General features: G+C 44.7%; 1 protein-coding gene across 1 annotated transcript in view; it reads right to left on the bottom strand.

Annotated features, from left to right (window-relative positions):
• Nucleotides 1-20,119, bottom strand: part of CAMK1D (calcium/calmodulin dependent protein kinase ID) — a 387,416-nt gene that overhangs the window by 41,239 nt on the left and 326,058 nt on the right. The window contains exons 4-5 of the mRNA XM_015572046.1: nt 13,667-13,805; nt 6,874-7,000 (exon numbers count right to left, since the gene is read on the bottom strand). Coding sequence (XP_015427532.1) covers nt 6,874-7,000; nt 13,667-13,805 — 266 coding nt within the window. The remainder of the gene's footprint in view (nt 1-6,873; nt 7,001-13,666; nt 13,806-20,119) is intronic.

Raw genomic sequence — 20,119 nt, 5'->3', positions numbered from 1 at the left:
TGAAGTGACAATCTGCAAGGGTCATGGCTCCTTATAAAGGGCATGTATGATCTGGGCAGCTGCTATGGGTAAATGAAGTTCAAGTGCTCAGATTCCTTTGCCTTCTTCTATGACACTATGTGCATTGGGATAAACAGCCATTTTTTAGTATTTTTCCATTATTAAAGAGCTAATTTAAACTGAAGCAATAATCTTGATGTTGCCAAAATTAACTAGTCAATTGAATAGACATTTAGGTAACAATGACAACAAAACAATAGTGTTCACAAATTGAAACAACACTACTACCCAGGAGTCTGAACTAAAGTTAAAAGCAGTCAGCAACCCTCTGCTCCTGGCCTGGGCTAGTGGAGCAGTGTCCCCCGAGTCAGAGGGGAGAACAACACTCTCTCTCTTCTGCCTCACAGATGTCACATGGCTGGGCTCTGCCCTGGTCAAATGGAAAACTGCCCAGAAGAAATGAGGCTGTGGCTTCTTTGTCCAAGATCCCATGGCAGGTGGAGTTGGCTGTGTCTATCCTCAGGATTGACATGCTGGGGTCTCCTTGCAAAGATCTGTTTTACCTTCTTCTTGGCATTTCTCTGATGGCCAGGCTCTCACAGACATAATTAGTCATAATCCTATATAATAAAAGGCTAATAGCAATTGTCCCCTCAACTGGGAGTTTGATCAGGGGGTGGACCAGCCAGCCAACTGTCCACACCCCCCCTCATCCCCCCTGCCCCTGGCTGCCCCACTCTCCATTACCCTCCCAACACCAACACCCTCCCAATCAGGGCAGTCAGGCCAGACCCCACCTATGGGCGAATTCGTGCCCTGGGCCTCTAGTCTAATCTAATAAAAGAGAAACATGGTAATTGGCGTACGACTGCTACCCTTCCCATTGGCTAATCAGGGTGATATGCAAATTAACTGCCAGCCAAGATGGCAGCCGGCAGCCAGGCAGCTTAAACTGAACATGAGGCTTGCTTGCTTCAGTGACGGAGGACTGCAATGTTCCCTGCCTGCCTTGCCGGCCTCTGACCTGCAGTTTGAAACATTTTAACAAATATAGAAGCTAAACAAAACCCCAGAAACCAGCTTTCAGCTAGCCAGGATCTCAGAGCTGGAGTTGATACAGAGTTTAGATTATAGAACCTAAACAAACCAGATACCCGCTTTCACCAGCTGAGGCCTCAGAGCTGGAGCCAAGCCTCAGAGCTAAAGCTGGCCCAGAATTAAAAAAAAAGAAGAAAAGGAGCAGTTGGGAGCTTCAGTCCCAGCCTGAAAACAGCCCTCAGCCCCTTACCCAGACTGGCCAGGCACCCCAGTGGGGACCCCCCCCCTGATCCAGGACCCCCTTCAGGGCAAACCAGCCAGCCCCGACCCATGCACCAGGCCTCTATTCTATATAATAAAAGGGTAATATGTCTCCCAGCACTGGGATCAGCATGACAGGGGGCAATGCCCAAACCCCTGATTGCCCTGCGGCTCTGTGTGTGACAGGGTGTGGCGCCCCCATCACACACAGAGCAGGTTGGGCCCTGCTCTGTGTGTGACGGGGTAGAGATATAACCTCCCAATCGGCCCTGCCCTGAGTGTGAGAGTGGCGGTGCCCCAACCCCCTGATCGGCCCTGCTCGGTGCATTGCAGGGGGGAGCTCCCCAACCCCCTGATCGGCCCTGCTCGGTGCATTGCAGGGGGGAGCTCCCCAACCCCCTGATCGGCCCTGCTCGGTGCATTGCAGGGGGGAGCTCCCCAACCCCCTGATAGGCCCTGCTCTGTGTGACAGGGAGTGGTGCCGCAACCTCCCCATCGCCCCTGCCTTGAGTGTGACAGGGGGCGGTGCCCCAAGCCCCCAATCGGCCCTACCCTGAGTGTGACTGAGGGGGGCATCGCAACCTCCTGATCCACCCTGCTCTGGGCATAACAGGGGGCAGTGCCCCAACTCCCCAATCGGCCCTGCTCTGAGCCCGACCAGGGGCTGCACCTAGGGATTAGGCCTGCCCTCTGCCACCCGGGAGGAAGCCTGAGCCAGCAGGTCGTTATCTCCTGAGGGTTCCCAGACTGCAAGAGGGCACAGGCCAGGCTGAGGGACCCCCCCTCCTCCCGAGTGCACAAATTTCTGTGCACAGGGCCTCTAGTTAAATTATAATTCAAGATCCCCAAAACCAATGATCAATACTCATTCAGTCTTTATCTTACTTGACCTAGTAGCAACAACTGACATGGTACTTTCTCCAACTTGATGCACTTTCCAGATGCCACACTCCCTGCTTCTCTTCTTACTTTACCTGCTGCTGACTCCATGGACCCTGGAGTCCCATAACTCAGCCCTGGGGCCTTTCCTGTCCTCCATCTATACCCACCCAGCTGGCAATCTTATCCAGATTCCTGGCTTTAAAATACATCCAGAGAATTTCAGCTCCCAAACACAGACCATCCTCATTACTCATGGATTCCATATATTTTAATTTGCCTACTCACTAAAGTTTACTTCTAGCCCCCAAATCCATACGTGATGCCTTCGTTGCCATTTGTGGACATGAGCAGAGTGGCTAAACCTTTGAGTTGCCCATGGTGCACATTCCCAGGTGAGGTCAAAGTGGCAATGCTCTGCCCTTTTGTTTTGGCTCTCACACTGTAAACAAGTATTGTTTTCATGATCTAATTTGCGCCACATTTTTCACATTGTGGTGCGTTTTGTTGACTTCACTGTTTCAGATGGGCCCCAATTATAATGCTGAAGTATGGGTAGATTCTTAAGCACAGGAAGGCCTGGATGTGCCTTATGGAGAAAACACATGTGTCTGACCAGGTTTGTTCAGGCACGAGTCATGTGCTGTTGGCCATGAGTTCAATGTTAATAAATCAACAATAATATTAAGGTGTCGTTGAACAGAAACACACATAAAACAAGGGTACGTATCGATCAGCTGCTGAAAATGTGATCAGAGGCCCACAGGATCCTAACCCTGTCTTTCCCTCGGAGCAGTGGCTCAGGCTTCACTAACTCAGTGTTCACGGGACTTCATGGAACTTAACTACCATATGTAACGAGAAGACTGCACAGTTCCAGGCTGGATTTCTCTCCAGAACTCCAGACTCATTCATATTCCAGCAGCCTCCTTGACCTTGCAGACTTTAACAAAACAAAACCCAAACCCCTGATAATATTTCTGCAACTAGCTCCTCCCAGCAGCATCTCAATTCAAGGCAAGTATGCCACTTCAGGTGCTCACACCAAAAATCCTTGGAATTACCCTGGATATCCCTTTCAATTTTTCAAATCTTGATAATACTATCTTCAAATTATATGTGGACTCTGGCAACTTCTCACCACTTCCACTCTGCCAACCTGTACCTTAGAGGGATCCTTGGAAAAGTCAGATCATGCCATGCCTTACCTCAGAACCTTCTAATAGCTTCCTGCCACCTGAGTAAAAGCCACAATTTTGACAATGACCTGTAGTCCTGGTCTGCACCTGCCCTTCCCATTGCTTCTCTGACTTTATCTGCCCTATTTTCCTCTCTGCTCATCCCAGTCTCCATGCCTCAGGGCCTTTGCAGCACCCTTGGAATACTTTTCCTCCAAATAACAGCACGGCCAGCTTCTTCACTTCTGTCAAGTCTTTACCGCATCACCACCGTCTTAGGTGAGAGCTGCCCTCAGCACCATGATTAAAGCTACAACCACCTACACACACACACACACACACACACACACACACACACACGCTCATCTCTTGACTGCTTTATTTATTTCCAGAGTACTTATCACCATCTAAGGTACTAATTAACATGCATAGCTGTTTGCTTATCATCTGTCTCCCTCCCACTCAAATGTAAGTGTCATGAGGGTGGGACCTTTATCTGTTTGTTTTCTTTCTACTGATGTATCCTCAGAGCCTAGAACAGATGGTAGGCACTAAATAAATAATTCCTGAATGGTTGAATAATGTAGTGCTTACCATACATTATTCAATGTACCTGGTTGCCCTCTGTCTCTCACAATAATACTGACTGTGAACAAATATGTCTTATTCATATCTGTATTCCTAACACCAAACCACTGTGCAGAGTGCATAATAGGAATTCAATAAATGCAGGCTGAATGAATACAAAGGGAGGAGAGAAAGGGAAAAAATGCTGATTTTCAGAACCTTAGGAGTTTTAGTTAGTCAACAAGCATCTGTGCCAAGACGAGTAAGACACAGTCCCTGCTCTAGAAAAACCCACAGCATGGTGGGGAGAGACACAAATGAAAATGGACCCTGAGGCAGTGTAATCAGAGTCATGATGAGAAAGGGTCAGGAAATAACTGGGATGACAAAGGAGAGGATGGGTGTTGGGAAAGCAATCACAGGAGGTCACATGTAAGCAGGGCTTTACATAGGCGTTTGCCATTGTAGACTGCAGGGGACGAAACACAGGCCACTGCCCGAGGTATGTCTACATAGACAGGAGCCTCCCGATGTGTCCACATCCTTGTTCTAAAAGGTCTTCCAGGAGTCTCAGTGCTTAACCATGAAGTAACAGAATTGCTATATTACCACAATTCTCCTCTTCCCCTGCCCACTCACAGAGAACTTGATATCTGATAAGTGGATTACCAAGGACTCCACTTGCCTCCAGTTAGGGTAGTAGGAATAAGGGCCACATCTAAACAGTTCCCAGTTCCCAGACTCATCAGTGTCTGACATCTAAACAGAACCAGGCCAGACAATGGCAGTCACTTAGGACCCAGAGAAACTGCCCTTCTGTGGGCTCTGCCAAGATGCAAAGAAGCAAAAACCAATTTAGAAAGTGCTAAAGCTTTCCAACACCAGAGCCAAATATGAGAGCAGTCTGATGCATATGTAAATATGGACATTCTTTCTCAGAACATGAAGTCATAGCCCCAGAGCCGACTTCCCAAATGGGGACACTGGGCAGCCACCACACCTTCTGCAGCTTCTTAGCTCAGAGTGCCTGGGCACCAGCCTGCTGAGGAAGCAGAGCCACCTGGCAGGGGCCCTGGACACCATGAGCTCATAGACCTTCTCATTTTCTAATGTCTATGGTCGGAACAGGCTTTCTTTCTCCCCATCTTCTCAGAGAAATGAGAATAAGCTTGTCCATTTGTTTTGATTTACTACTTGCCTGCTGGCTTGGACTGAGCTGGAGAAATTCCACACGCACACCACACATGCTCACGTTTCTGCCCACCGCCCCACCCAGGCATACACATGCATTTGCACATGTGACACAGCCACAGCTTCCGGTGTCCCCGATGGTGCCCAACCTATTCCTACACCGATCACTTTATTCTCCTAGAACGGAGATGGCTCACTATGCCATTATCTCCATCAAGGCCCGTTCTGGCCTCTTAAATAGGATCAGAACTATCTATTCTCTGTCTAGTGCATACACACAACCCAGGGACACAACCCCCACCTGCAACAGTCAAGAGCCAAGCAGCACTGAGCACACCTTCTCATCCCCTGCCACATTCCCACCACCTTTATCCCTTCCTTCTAAACCTCCTTGTCTCTGAAGTTATTCCCTCAGCCTGCTCTTTTCTCCTCTTGGGTGAGTTCCCTTAAAAATGCAGCAGCTATGCAAATACTATAAGGCTGGGCCCTGGGGTTTCCCACAAGCTCTAGGCCCCTAGGCCCACAGTGAGGCCTATTTTCCTCAGCCTTCTGAGGAAGACTCTGTGTTGCTACCAAAGACAAACAGGAATGATGTTGGTTGTATAATATTCCCTCTCTTCTGGGGCAGGCTTCCTGTTCTCATTAAGAAAGACCATCATGGTTTGCATGATGAAAATTCAGCCGTAATCTCCATTTTCTAAAAGTCTTTTCCAACTTCAGTTTTAACTATTCTCAGACATTCTAACCTGTACACTCTCCCTGGGCTTTTTCCCACCTAGGGCTATTGCACACGTGATGCCTCTACCTGGAATGTTATGTCCCCTAAATTCCCATGGCTGGCTGCCCAAGTCTCCTCCCTATCCCCTGAACCCAGTTCCAATCCCTCTGCACCCTTGTTACTCTATCACATGCCCTGGTTTTATTTTCGTTTATTCGTAGTACTTACCACAATCTGAAACAACCCTGTTCATTTGTTTGTTTCTTTGTTTACTGTCTGTTACTCCCAACTACAATGTAAGCTGCAGGAAGACAGGCTCATTCACTGCCATCACCCTAGTGCCTAGAATAGCATCTGATACATAGCAGGCACTTTAATGTACATTTGCTAAATGAATGAATCCATTCCTGTAAATGAAAGTCTCAAAAACTTCACAAAGAGTGCCAATGGCTTTTCTCCGGGTCCCAGAAGACAGAAGGTGAATCTCAGGGTCCGTATGTTCCTATCTGTCAGTAGCCTCCTCGGCATCCCCATGTTTAGTACAAAAAAACCTGGGCTTCTCATTTTGAGGAAAACATTCATTCTTTGTTTCTCCAGTGCAGATCAAGACTGGCTAATTCATGAGGGTGACTTCTCTAAGGTTCCAACCAGAGTCCTCCAATCGACATTTGGCTTCCAGCTGCTTCTAACTCAACATTTTAAATGTTTTATTTGTGTCTGCACCTTATTGTTATCTCAGCCTCTCACTGTAAAGCATTTGAAAACATAAACACATGAACTTTTCTGGTATTAGAATCTGGGAATTCATCCAAATAAAGTCCTGGCCTCCAGTCAGGCCCTCACCCAAATCAAACAGGATTTCTCCCCAACTCTTAAAAGGTTTCGAGTGGAATCCCTTCCCTTCCAGCTCCTTCCAGTGTCGCTCCCTCTTTTTATTCTTCCCTCCAGGGGAATGCAGGCAGCTGTGATCATGTGCCAGCCTCAAATGCTTAAGAAGACTGGTGAGGGTGACATGCAGGGACACACACACACTGTCCTCACCAACGTAGCCGGGGGTCCCACAGGCGGTGGACATCACGTCTCCTTTGCCCTCCATCTTGGACAATCCAAAGTCACTGATCATTATTTTGGACTCCTCATCTTGACTGTAGTACAAGAGATTTTCAGGCTAAAAAGAAAATAAGAAAAGTATTTACAAACTGTGTTTAGAGCTGGTTAATTGTGGACTCACCAAACCACAAAAATCTATTCACTATTCAAAAATATACTTGACCTTTAGATGTAATGAATGCATTAAGAAAAGTGGTCTTTAATGAAGCACTGGAGAGGGCATTTACTGCTTTTCAATAAATGTTAGTCCTTGTCCCATTATTAATATTTTCCCTACTTAAAAAAATTAACCCCGTTTGGAGGCAATCCAGTGAAAACAGTAAGGTAAGCAGAGCTGCCATGCCAGAGGGACTGCCCTGCAAGGCTGATGCCTCAGACCTTGGAATGGTACCGACAGGGCAAAATAACCCCTGGACTGGACCTAGGGAAATGTGCACTGTATACAATGACAACAAGAAAGCAGTTCTTATGATGAATGGACTGAAAATTAAAAACATTATTGAGAATGAACATCCCTAAGTTATGTTACCAACAGAAACACCTTCCCTCTACTGATAGAGTTGTTCCCCTTCCCTAGCCTTTGTCTCCCAATCAGAACACGATCTGGGCTTCTGCCTGGATTAATGATACCCAAATACAAATATTCTCGTTGGTCTCAAATAAATACACGTTGCCTCTCCCTCTATTTTTAGATTAGCACTAGGACGCTGGGGATCTCAGACTTGTCGGTTCATTTCCTGGGTTAGGAGAAAGGGAGACCCAGAAATAAAATCACTTTTGCAGGTGTTATTTTGTTCTTTCACCAGACCCTTGTTAGCAACCTTTCTCTAACCCAAGGGTCGCTCCCCCTGCCCTCAGCAATGCCTGCCCGTGGCCCATGCCGTAGTTCTAGCAGATGTGCTCACTGTCCCCTTTCCTGAGCCAGCTGACACCTGCTTGTTCTGTCCTTGGCCAGCAGAGGGATGTCACCAGGGAATGAATGGGAGTTGGAAGACCCAGCACTTTCCAGCCATATGCCCTTAAGTACCCTGAGCTGCTGTTTGCCTTGCTGTACAACAGGAGTTGCAAGGTCGAGACAATGAAGCCTCATTTGCATAGCATTTTAAGTAAAATCCAGGAATCTCGGGGTTCCTGGCAAAGAACGGGGGCAGGGCTTGTGGAGACTGAGGGAGATGTGTCAGCCTCAGAGGGGTCCCTGCACTGCCAGGTTGAGACCTGAACACAGGGGCGCTCACTTTTTTTTTTTTGTCCATTCTGGAAAAGTTGTTCAATTAATGATGTTGTCACTGAGGGAGATAACGTCAAGGACTGACACCTCTGCTGTTGTCCAGTTATGTCTCCCCACCCAGAAAACTCTGAAACTATACCAACTGAAACATAATCATGTCCCTCATTTGTACCAAACCTTAAGGGAATGAAGCAGAAGAGTGCATTGAGGAACTCACTTGCCCATACATACCATTTCGGATCTGGGTTTCCTCCCAACCCCAGGAGTGAGGCAATATTCTCTCTTGTCAGTGGCTTGTGGTGAATATTTGGTTCCCAAGTATTGCATTTTAGGAACTACCCTTTTGTGGAGTGACATGACTAATTTAGAAAAGTGGTTCTCAGCCTAGCTGTGCAGCAGGATCAGCAGAGAGGGTACTGAATGGCTGGGGGATACTGTTCTTTGGTGGATGTGAGGTTGGCAAAGGCCTCTGGATTTTAGAATTCCTTTAGGGGAGGGGGATTCTGAGGTGCAATTGCTGCTGTGGAGAAATTGTGAGAACTGACCAAGACTCTTTTCTTGACCAAACCTTAGTCAGGCTCGTCTGAGCCTTCTTCTTGACCAGACCTCGACCTTGGCCTTCTGTGTCCCTCCTTGTCCTTGCTGGGCCTGCACAGTGCAGTCTTTGCCAGAATCCTGCTAAGTCAGTTCAGAGGGGATCCCTCACTCTTGATATCTGGTCAAGTTCTTCATCCCCACCCTTTGATGTAGTTAAAAATATTATTCAGACACCTGTTAATGATGGTTAGGAAGACTGTTCAGGGGGGTTACTGCAGTGGGGTTTGCAGTAGGGGAGAGGGACTGACCTCAACTCTGAATACAATAAGGAAAAGTGGAGATTTATAGCCAAAGGACAGGGTAGGGGTCAGTGGACAAAAAAAGTGGCTAAGAGGCAACGTCAAGGATAAGGGGGACTCTGGCTGCAGGATGGCTGGATATGGAGGGCAGGGAACAAGGCGTCTGATAAGATATGAAGGGTGGGGATTTCTGCTAAATCGTCAGGATTCTAAGACTGAACTAAGTGGGCAGAGCCAATGGACTCAAGGTAAACCCAAGGTCAGGACCTAGTCAAAAAGAAGGCTCAGGGTGTCCACTCAAGTTTGGTGAGTCTCCTTTGTCTGTCAGTGTGTAAGCGTTTGGCCTGCTTTTAGCAAGGATCCCCTTACCCTTGATGTCTCCTCTTAGTAGCTGTCTATCCATGACCCCTCACTCTGCTCGAGCATGTAAGTATTGCCCTCCTACCCTCACCTCCCTTGCTGAATTTGGAGTTTAGTTGGATTCTTTTCCATATTTTGATACTGGAACACCCTCTTACACCAGCCTTGAATAAAATCTTCCTTACCATTTAACAAGGGTCAGAACACTTGTTTTTCTTTAACAGAACCCCAATTTTTTTCCCTCTATACTCTACCCAAAATGACAACATAAAAAGAAATGGCATTGAACAGTCACTGCAACATTAATTCTGTGGATAAAGATGAGATCAGAAGAAAATCAGTGTATGATTTTGAGATGCGTTTTAAAAGAGAATAAAGTGGGCTAATGAATAGTCAAAATAAGAATAATGCTTAGAAAGTAGGGGTAATGATCTAATCAAAAGTGCATGTTCTCTCTGAATGCTTAGGGGTTACCCTTTGATGAACAGTAAGGGTGCAGAGAGCAGCTTTCTGCTTTTAAGTTCCCTAGTTACAATCTTTCTTGTCCCAGCACTTGTGCAGCTGTAAAGTTAGTGAGCTCCTGAATAAGGCTTTGTCCAGGTAGGAGATCACCAAACGGTCCAAAATCCTTCTTAAACATTCCTCCCACAGAAGATCCACTTCGAAGTGCTCTTTCAAAGGACAATTATCCCTAAGAAGGATTCAATGGACTGGTCATTCACAGTTAAGATCAATACCTTAATTGGCTCAAGACTAGTAAAGACAATAAGGCTTTTTGTTGGGGGGACAGGGAAGAAAGTGGGAGAGAGGACAGACTTCAGGGATAAGCTGGATGGAGGCCCCTGTGGGCATTAGGAGGGCTGTCAGAGGGGGTTGTGGTAGATGGGGAGATCTCTCAATTCTTCCTGGGGTCCTAGGAGGCTCAGGACTCACCTGAAAAATTAGCTTACTATATTTTATAGCATCTTTGCAAGACAATTGGTGGCCAATACATGAGTTGGAAGGTCAACCAACCCTTTAATATTCACATGACAAGCTATTAAAATATCTGGGTCAACACTTCCTGTAAAGTTAATGTTACACATAATCAACCATCTTCCTAATTCAATATGATGATTCTCAACTGGGGCCAACTGTGCACCCTAGGGGACAGTTGGCAATGCTTAGAGGCATTTTGGTTGTCACAACTCCAGGAGTGGTACTGGCATCTGGTTGGTAGAGGCCGAGGGTGCTGCTACACATCCTACAATGCACAGGACAGCCCCACCACAAGGAATGATCCAGGTCCCTGTGTCACTAGTGCAGGGCTGAGAAGCCATACCCTAATCTGAGGAGGCAGTAGTGGCCATTTCCTGTCTCAGTCTCTTATTTTGAAAAAAGAACAACTGATTGTATCTAGTAGTGTTCTGGGGCAAGAAGATACAACAATACCTTTCTGGAGGAAGAAGAAAGCATATTTAAATGTGGGGTGGGGAAGTATCGCAGAATATACCTTAGTCGTTTTTTCTTTTTAGTTTTTTTTTTTAAATCATCACCTGAGGATGTTGTTTTGTTTGTTTATTTGTTGTTTTTTTGTTGTTGTTTTTAGAGAGAGAGGAAGGGGGAGAGAGAGAGAAACATCGATGTGAGAGAGAAACATTGATCAGTTGCCTCCCAAATGTGCCCTGACTGGGGACTGAACCTGCAATCTTTTGGTGTACAGGATGATCCTCCAACCAACTGAGCCACCGGGCCAGGACTGTGCCTTAGTTTTAAATTAACTTGATCACCTTCTCCATCGCTGTAGCCTAAATAATATAGCTTGTTTTAATTTTCTCAGATGTTTATGAAAATTTAACATTAACTTCCTCCATATAGATCAAATTCCTTTGTGTTGTTGAAAAGAGATCACAAAAAGGCCCTAAAATGGAAATGTTCCTTCCACAATTATAAGCCTGGTGGGTGATCTTAAGCTCCATGGGCTGGAAGCTGCAAGTGTTTTACCAAAAGAGTTATGTGGGGAGTAAAAAATGATATCGCCCATGCAGCCAATCTGCCTTTCTATGGGGGAAATAAACACTGCCCCTCTGGGAAATGCCTTTCCTGCTTAGAAATTATTTCTAATAAGTATAGACAACCAGCCCATTACATCACATCTTCGTAGTCACCACACTAACTTGTTCAGAGATGGCTGCCTGCTGTGTACTGGAAGCATAGATTCTGGGTTTGGTGAGGGCATAGAGAGCAGAGGAAGCACTGTTGACTGGCATAGAAGTGCCAGCTAAATCATCTTCTCTATCTAGCCCTTACTTAGCCCTCAAGGATCTCCAGGTCCTAAGATTAGCTCATTGTGCTCACAGCCCATTTCACCTGCCAAGGAGCCTGCAAAGGCCCTGGCTAGTTGGTCAGTGGTTAGAAGGGTCTCAGGCTTAATTCCCCATCAGGGGCATGTACCTGGGTTGCAGGTTCGATTCCTGGCTCTGGTCAGGGTGCTTGCAGGAGGCAACCAATTGATGTGTCTCTCTCACACTGATGTTTCTCTCTCTCTCTCTCTCTTGCAGGTTTGACCCAGCCCCAGTTTGAGGCATGTGTGGGAGGCAACCAATCAATGTGTCTCTCTCACATCAATGTTTCTCTATCCCCCTTCCTCCCTCCCTTCCACTCTCTCTAAAAAATCATGGAAAAAATATCCTCGGGTGAGGATTAACGAAAAACCAACCAACCAACCAAACAAACAAAAACAAAAAGAAGAAGCCTGCAAAGGGTGACAGGTAAGGACTTGAGATATCCAAATACTCTCACCCAGCAGTTTTACAAGAGTGGTTCTCAAGCCAACATCAGCATTACCCAGACTCTCCTTATAAATGCAAGTACTCCGGCCCCACTGCAAACCTACAGAGTCAGAACGTCTGGAGTGGGGCCAACAATCTGTGTTTTTCCAAGCCCTCTAGATCAGCGGTTCTCAACCTGTGGGTCGCGACCCCTTGGCGGTCGAACGACCCTTTCACAGGGGTCACCTAAGACCAACCTGCATATCAGATATTTACATTACGATTCATAACAGTAGCAACATTACAGTTATGAAGTAGCAACGAAAATAATTTTATGGTTGGGTCACAACATGAGGAACTGTATTTAAAGGGCCAGAAGGTTGAGAACCACTGCTCTAGATGATTCTGATACAGATTGACATTTGGGAGCCATTAGCCTACTCAATGGAAAATGATAATATGAAGAGAAGAAGAGAAAACTTTACAGTGAGTGCTTATGAAAGGAAAAGCTACACCATTTTATACCTTGACTCCTGGTACCAGATAATGGGAGATATTGAAATTCCATTTTCACTCCTGCTTAGAATTTATTCTTTAAATTGGTTTAGATTTCTAATAGTTGTGTATATGGCTTCAGTGCAATATAATCCCTGTGTTTATGATATGAGTGGTGGGTATGCGTGCTGAGATAGAATTTCTACCTGGAAGGGTGCAGTGAGTACTGGGGGTTAGACCTGGAGCTGCTGTAGATGAAGCCACATTACAGCCTTGGGTCAACAATGCTGACTGCACTGTTCCTCAAAATGGTATGTTCATTATTTGCCCTTTGGTATTGACATAGACCTGGGGAGGAATGTATTTCCAAGGTGCCCAAATATGGCCCAGATCCTTCAGTGCTACTGAGTGAAGGGCAAGGATGTCAAAGCTCCACAAGGAAAAGATAAGAAAGGAACCCAGGACATTGTAGAGGCTGTAATCGCTATCTTTCCTGATAACCTTCCATTTCCCTTCTCTTTCATCTTCTGCCCTCTACCCACTCTCTCCTTTTTCTTTTCTTTTTTCTTTTTTTTTCATATAGTGTATTGTACTGAAACAGATGCAATAAGGAGAAGACTGGAGAACTGCACTGGAAGAAGGGTCTTTGTGTCCTTTGGGGATGTGCCCGCAACCAAGGTACATGCCCTTGACCGGAATCGAACCTGGGATCCTTCAGTCCACAGGCCAACACTCTATCCACTGAACCAAACTGGTTAGGGCAAAATTACCTTTTAGATAGACTTCAATCAATTCATAATGTAACTCTTGGTTGCCCTTTGGCAGCATGACTATAAAATCTCCCAGGCAATGGCCAGCCCGACTCATCTTCATCCTCCTTCAAGCTACTTCTGAGTCACAAAGTCCCAGATGACTAACAGTACACAAGTGCCCACCATTATTCCACCCATATCTACATCAAAGCAACCCCATCCCTCCTCTGGAACCAATCCTCTTGGGCAGGTATATTATGAGTTGGAGAGCAGCTGAAGGATGTTGTTAAGCAATGGCCTCACCTTGAGGTCCCTGTGGACGATGCCCATTCTATGGAGATAGTAGACAGCATCCAAGACCTGGCGGATCAGAGTGCTAGCATCTTTCTCTGTGTAAAATCCCTTCTCCACTATTCGATCAAACAACTCTCCACCGGACACACTGTTAAAAAAAAAAGAAAGAAAGAACAAATGAGAAGTTTGAGAGGAGCTGTTGAATTATTCAGGGACAATCATGAGTAAAGGCTTTCAATATGGTAAAAGACCCAAATTTTATTTCATAAATGAATCCATTTTCAGAGTTAGAGATTTTGTCTCCTCTATTCCCCAGTAGCTCTACTAAGGAAGTGTTTCTATGTTATGGTGGTATAAATGTCCAGAGTGAAATAAAGGAAATAAAAATAAGCCAGGACCCACAGACTTAGCCAGGCTTGTCAGGTCTCCCCTGGCCTCTGCCTCCTTGCTGCTGTGACAATGTAAAGTCAGGATAACCTTCAGAAACGTCAGCATCATCAGATACAGGGAGATGATGCTGGCAAAGATGTCTCCCTCACACAGACAGTATCCTTAAAGGAACCAGGTGGGGGGTGTTGTGGGCAAAGCATGGAGCAGCCAGCAGGATGTCTGGGCTTTTGACTGAGTTATGCTCCTAATATGCTGAGTGTGTGAGCATTCCTTGAGTCTTTAAACCTCAGTCTTTTTATCTGTAAAATGAGAGTGTTAATCTAGGCAACTATTTCCAACAGAGGTTAGGGGGATGTTCTCAGAGGCTGGTATCAGAGCCTGAAAGTCACATGTGATTTACAAAAAAAATGGGGGGAAAATTATACTCTATTACATTGCTTTGCTTTGTCCCCCACCACACTGCCTTTGGTGATAATATTTTATGTTAATTTGCTTTGAATTTCAGATTGCATTAAATATATTTTTCATATTATTACAGATCTGGGGGAGTGGGTAGGGGCTGGGAGAATGGGGGCAAAGAGGGGTAAACAGGAGACATCTCTAATGCTGTCAACAATAAAAACTATCCATTAAAAAAAGAGGGGCCTACACAAAGAAAGAACTGTTTGAAAAAGGTCAAAAACCTGGTGAACAACTTCCATAGACCCTTTCATTTTGATATTTGATGCTACTCTGAGTTTAACAAAATAACAGAACTATACAATCCTGAATAGAAATAACTCAACTAACACCTTAGCCTTCCAGGCCTTAGAATATATATTTCACTAAGAAAACAGTACTTCTTTCAAATAATTAAGCCATCTTAGAAATTAGCTTCAAGAGATATATTAACACCATTTTTTCTATAAAAAAGAAACAAATTTTCCAAATTCAAAATGAAAAAGATTTATTTGAAATATTAAGGGCATAAATACTAAGTTTCATAAATAACTTCTACAGCTTCAATAGAGTTAAGGCATGCTCTGGCCACACCACACACACATTCACAAACACTCAAGGCTATGGTTCATTTCCTGCAAGTCATGGCAATTAATGTGCAATGACTAAACCACAGATACCTAAACACAATTGCAGTTGTAAAGGCCTACGTGTTATCTACGGTCATTCCAAGAGATGTTGTACTTGGATAATGTCTTGTTTCCAAAGCAAACTAAGCAATCTAGATAAGAAAGGGAAGATGCTCTGGAGAAATAAAAAGCAATAGAAAGAGTGAAAAGAAATTGAAACAACTGGGGAGAAACTACATTTTGGTGATTATATTGTTTAAACAATCCCTCCTTAGGTAAACCAAAATCCCAAAATGTCCTCTCCTGGCAACTGACACCACATTCTCACCAGTCTTCTTTTTTTCTAGAACCTTCTTCCAATGAGTTTCAATGTCTGAAACTGCAGAGCTTGAGGATGTAGGGCAGATGTACTGCTACCAGGGGCAGGGTGAGTGGGTAGATTCACTTGACTTAATCACTTATTTGACTATTCATTCAACATTCTATGCCAGCTGCTGTGCATGGTTGGTGCCAATCAAGGCAGCATTAGCTATGAAGGAGGAAAGTCTGTTTAGACTGTGCCCCTCCTCATTCTCTAACATCAGCCCACCCTCCAATAATGGCATGGCATATGAGTGTGCCAGTGCTTTCTTACCACTCATATGCCTGCTACTCACTCCTCTGCTCTGAAAGCTGCTGGAGGACCTCAGGGAAGATTGTTCACCCTTTCCTCATCCCACCCTACCCTTAGTACTACATGGCCCACACTGCCAGGTCGTCTCCTTCCCTCAAAACTGATCTTTCCTGCTTCCCATTCTCTCAAAGTTCCCTTTTTTGTTATGTAATCTATAAGGTGTTAATATATTCTATTGAATAATAATATTTACACACTGCAATAGGGTAGCAATACAGTAAGAATTGGAGCTTCAGAGTTGAAATGTAAGATACTGCTGTAGTATGTATTGTCACAGAGTCCCAATTCTCTGCACATTTGCTATTTCCCTTATTCAATTTCAAATTGCACCAGATCTTTATTTTTCTGAACATTGCTCAGAAAAAATCTGGTTTCCTTAGAAACCAAGGCACTGGGGAAATGTTTAAAAACTTGCCAATAAAAAATGTAACAAGTACTAATAAAAATACCTTAAATTTGCAAATCATTTTATGCTTTTCAAACTCTCCTTAAGCATTCATTGCAAAGGCCTGAATGTTTATCTCCCCCCACAAATTCATGTGTTAAAGCCCTAACTCCTAAAATGATGGTATTTGGAGGTGGGGGCCTTTGGGGGTGATTAGGTTTAGATTAAGTCATGAGGGTGGGGCCCCCATGATGGGATTAGTGACCTTATAAGAAGAGGAAGAGAGACCAGTGCTCTCTCGCTCTCTCTCTACTATATGAGGACACAGTGAGAAGGCGGTTGCTTGCAAGCCAGGGAGAGAGCCTTTAACAGGAACTAAATCTGCCAGCACCTCAATGTTGAAATTCCCAGACTCCAGACTTGTGAGAAGTACATTTCCATTGTTTAAGGCACCCAGCCTCTGGTATTTTGTTAAGGCAGTCTAAGCTAACTAGACAACCACTCATTTTCAAAACTGCTTGTGAGCAACCAGAATCCCAGAATCACTAATGAGGAAATAAGTTTGGACTTGTGAGGGTCATGTCTCATTTCTAGGCCTAGAGACCATGGTTGGCGGGCTGCTGATCTGAAAGACAGGTTACTCTCTAATCCTTCTATAGCAAGCTTCCTGTGTGCATGGAGTCCTAAATTTAAAAAAATGCAAAGCATTAGAATATATATAGATTAAGAGAGAAGACAAAGACATGATTCAAAAATTCTCTACTCTTCTCATGTCAAACTTTGACATTGATTTAGAACAACCTGCCTTTGCAAACCATTTTGTTCTTTACATGCACTTGAACTTCCCCATCTAATTTTGATAGGTATCATCTTCTTACTTTAAAAGTTACTGCCAATTTTAACTTAAAATGTTTTAGGTCTTATAACAATATCCTCCACACATTCACTACAAGATAGTCCTTGTGCTAATAATGAAAACTGGGGTCCAAAATCTATTTCTCTAGAAATTATATATAATAAAATAAAATGAGGGCTGAAGAAAACCAGCATATGTCACCCCAAAATATGCCTCTTTGACATAAAAATTATTCTGAGCTAAAGACAAATTAAGAAGCAGAGAAAGCTCCCCGCCCCCACCACCACTTGTCTAAAGGCAATAAATAAATTCCCTTTGTATTGGAGACAGACTTTTACCAGCCCAGAGACAAAACCAGAAAAAAGGCAAACAAACCTTATTATCTCACCATTATCTTCCTAGTTATTTCTTCATCACTTACTACCCCTGCTCCAAATCCCTTTATCTTCTCAATTCTTCACAAATGTATTATCTGTCTACTCTATAAGGTATAAAGCTTCCTGCTCTAGTCACTTCTTCAGGTCTTCGTTCTCGTGTGAAGGCTCCCAAGTACATGTAAAAACTCAATACAATGTGTATACTTTTCTCCTGTTAATATGTCTCTGTCAGCTTAATTTTCAGACCCCACCAAGGACCCTAAACGGGTTGAGTAAAATGTTTTGCTCCCCTATAGGGCCAAAGAGTACAGCACTGTGCTTTTAATTTCAGACGGAACAATCTGAGAATTATTAGCAGTGATGCTGGGATAATAAAAAGGCAGTGTTACAGCAAACTTGCCTTTAAATTCACAAAGGCTCACATAACCAGGCAGCAAAAGAATAATAGAACCGGGTGACACGAATACAAGAGCAATGTGGTCTTAATGTGCCCCAGAGCTAGGCTGGTTATAAATGTGTGTTTGCTAAGAACCATCTCCCCTATTTACATTTATTTAGTCCTAAGGGAAAGGTACTCTTGAAATATGCAGGTTGTGATTAAGAGAGATTACAAGCAAAGCATTTTCCAATGTGAAACCTCAAGGCCCAGATGACAGATATGTACATTTTTTCACCCAGCCTATAGAGAGAAATAATCTATCTTCTCAGTCTTTCCCTCAATCAAGTCCCAACTTGGCAGCCCTGGGATCTCCCCGCTCCCATGCAGGGCAGTGGCCCTGCCTGTCTCCCAGGCCCTTACCCTTAATCCTCACTACATCATTTGGCTTTGGCATCTGTACACTCTGCTCCTGGGGGGACTCCCCATCCACTCTGAGAAGATTAAAGCTTTATTTCATGGAACCTCTGCCTTCAATATTTTTCCCCTTCAATAAATCCTACTTCAATAATAAAAATATCTTTATTCTTAGAATTCAGTTTCACAATATCTTCCAGGCCTCAATCTGTTCAGAAATTTCCAAAACACAAACACATGCCTCTTCCTTTAATAGACCAGACCAATTTAATTCCTTGTGTTCCAGTATGCTTTGATTCTGGCTGTTCTGTCTTCTCAATATCTGGGGTGTTAGGGGCTGAATTGCATTCTCCCCACAATTTCATATGTTGAAATTACAACATATTTGGAGACAGAGCCTTTAAGAGGTAATTAAGGTTAAATAAGGTCATATGGCTCCATACTGACTCCTTCCTGAATCCCTTGCTGACCCCCTGCAGCTGAAACTTCCTCAGCTGAATACTCAGTTCATGCCCCCTCCCCTCACCCAACCGCAGTATAAAAAAAGCGCCCCCCTCCCTGTTGGCGTGAATCCACGTGCCCTGTCCTTGGGGTACGTGGGTCTCCCGGGGACGCAGAATAAACCTTTTCCTTTCCTTTCTTTTCTGATTCACTGGAGTCTCTATTTCTTGCGCCGCCTCCTGAGCCACCTAACCTAACAGCTCCAATATGAGTAGTGTCTTTATGAGAGAGACACCAGGGATGCATGCACACAGAGGAAGGACCATGTGAAGACAGTGAGAAGGCAGCTAGCCATCTACAAGCCAAGGAGAGGGGCCTGAGGAGAAACCAAACCTGCTGAAACCTTGATCTTGGATTTCCAGCTGCCAGAAAGGTGAGAAAATAAATTTCTGTTGTTTAAGTCCTCCACTGTGTGGCATTTCACTATGGCAGTCTGAGCAAACGAACACACTGGGCAACGTCAAGTACCATCCGTGTTCGTGCAGTGTATCTTTGAATGTACATTCTCTTCTAATATAGTTTTGAGGTTCGTTGGGGGAAACCTTTTTTGCACTATGCATTTTTTAAATTAGCCAAGTCAAATAATCTTCTATCAGGCCAGACAGTATGTTGTCTCTGTTTCCAAGAGACCCATAGCTGGGGAGAGGGGCGGAGGTTACTAAGGTACACAGAGAAGTTAAACACAGTAGAGGGGCCCAGCATCGGGAGTGGGGAAGTAAAAGTGATTTGGAAGCCCACAGAAGGACACCTAGAAGGGGCCCAGGGCACAGGGCAGGAGAAGGTGAGTTTGAGCTGCCTGATGGATTGATGAGAGAGAGAGAGAGAGAGAGATAGAGAGACAGAGAGAGAGAGAGAGAGAGAGAGAGAGAGAGAGAGAGAGAGAAATATAATTTGTTGTCCCATTTATTTATGCATTCATTGGTTGATTCTTGTATCTACCCTGACAGGGGACTGAATCTGCAACCTTGGCATATTGGGATGACATGCTAACCAACTGAGCTACCCAGCTAGGGTGGAGTATGGGCTGTCTTAAAGGTGAAGCAGTAAGCATTTAGTCAAGTGGGGAAAAGCCCAATGACAAGTAAGGCCTAGAAATGTGAATGAAGTGAGCACCTTCTTTCTGTAAGCTTCCTGCTTGGCATGCAGTATTGGTCTGTATTTGGGGGCTACCAAAGAAGCTCAGGTTGACAATATAGACCACAGTGACCACTGACTTTCCAAACTGTGACCCCAGATGATGACCACAGGGCACTGAAGGAGGGAGAAAGCAGTGGTTAGAGGAGGCTTCCTGACGAGGCGCCTTAAGTTTCTTTGTGTCTCTGAGTCCAGCACAGTCCTCACTGGACTACATAAAAATGTCAGCTGCGTCCTGAAGGAAGTTGGCTGTGAGATAGGCATGAGGAGGGAGAATATGACAGGC

This window comes from Myotis davidii, unplaced genomic scaffold (genome assembly GCF_000327345.1).
Source record: "Myotis davidii unplaced genomic scaffold, ASM32734v1 scaffold749, whole genome shotgun sequence".
Lineage (NCBI taxonomy): Eukaryota > Metazoa > Chordata > Mammalia > Chiroptera > Vespertilionidae > Myotis > Myotis davidii.
This window is presented reverse-complemented; position numbering and strand designations above follow the sequence as displayed.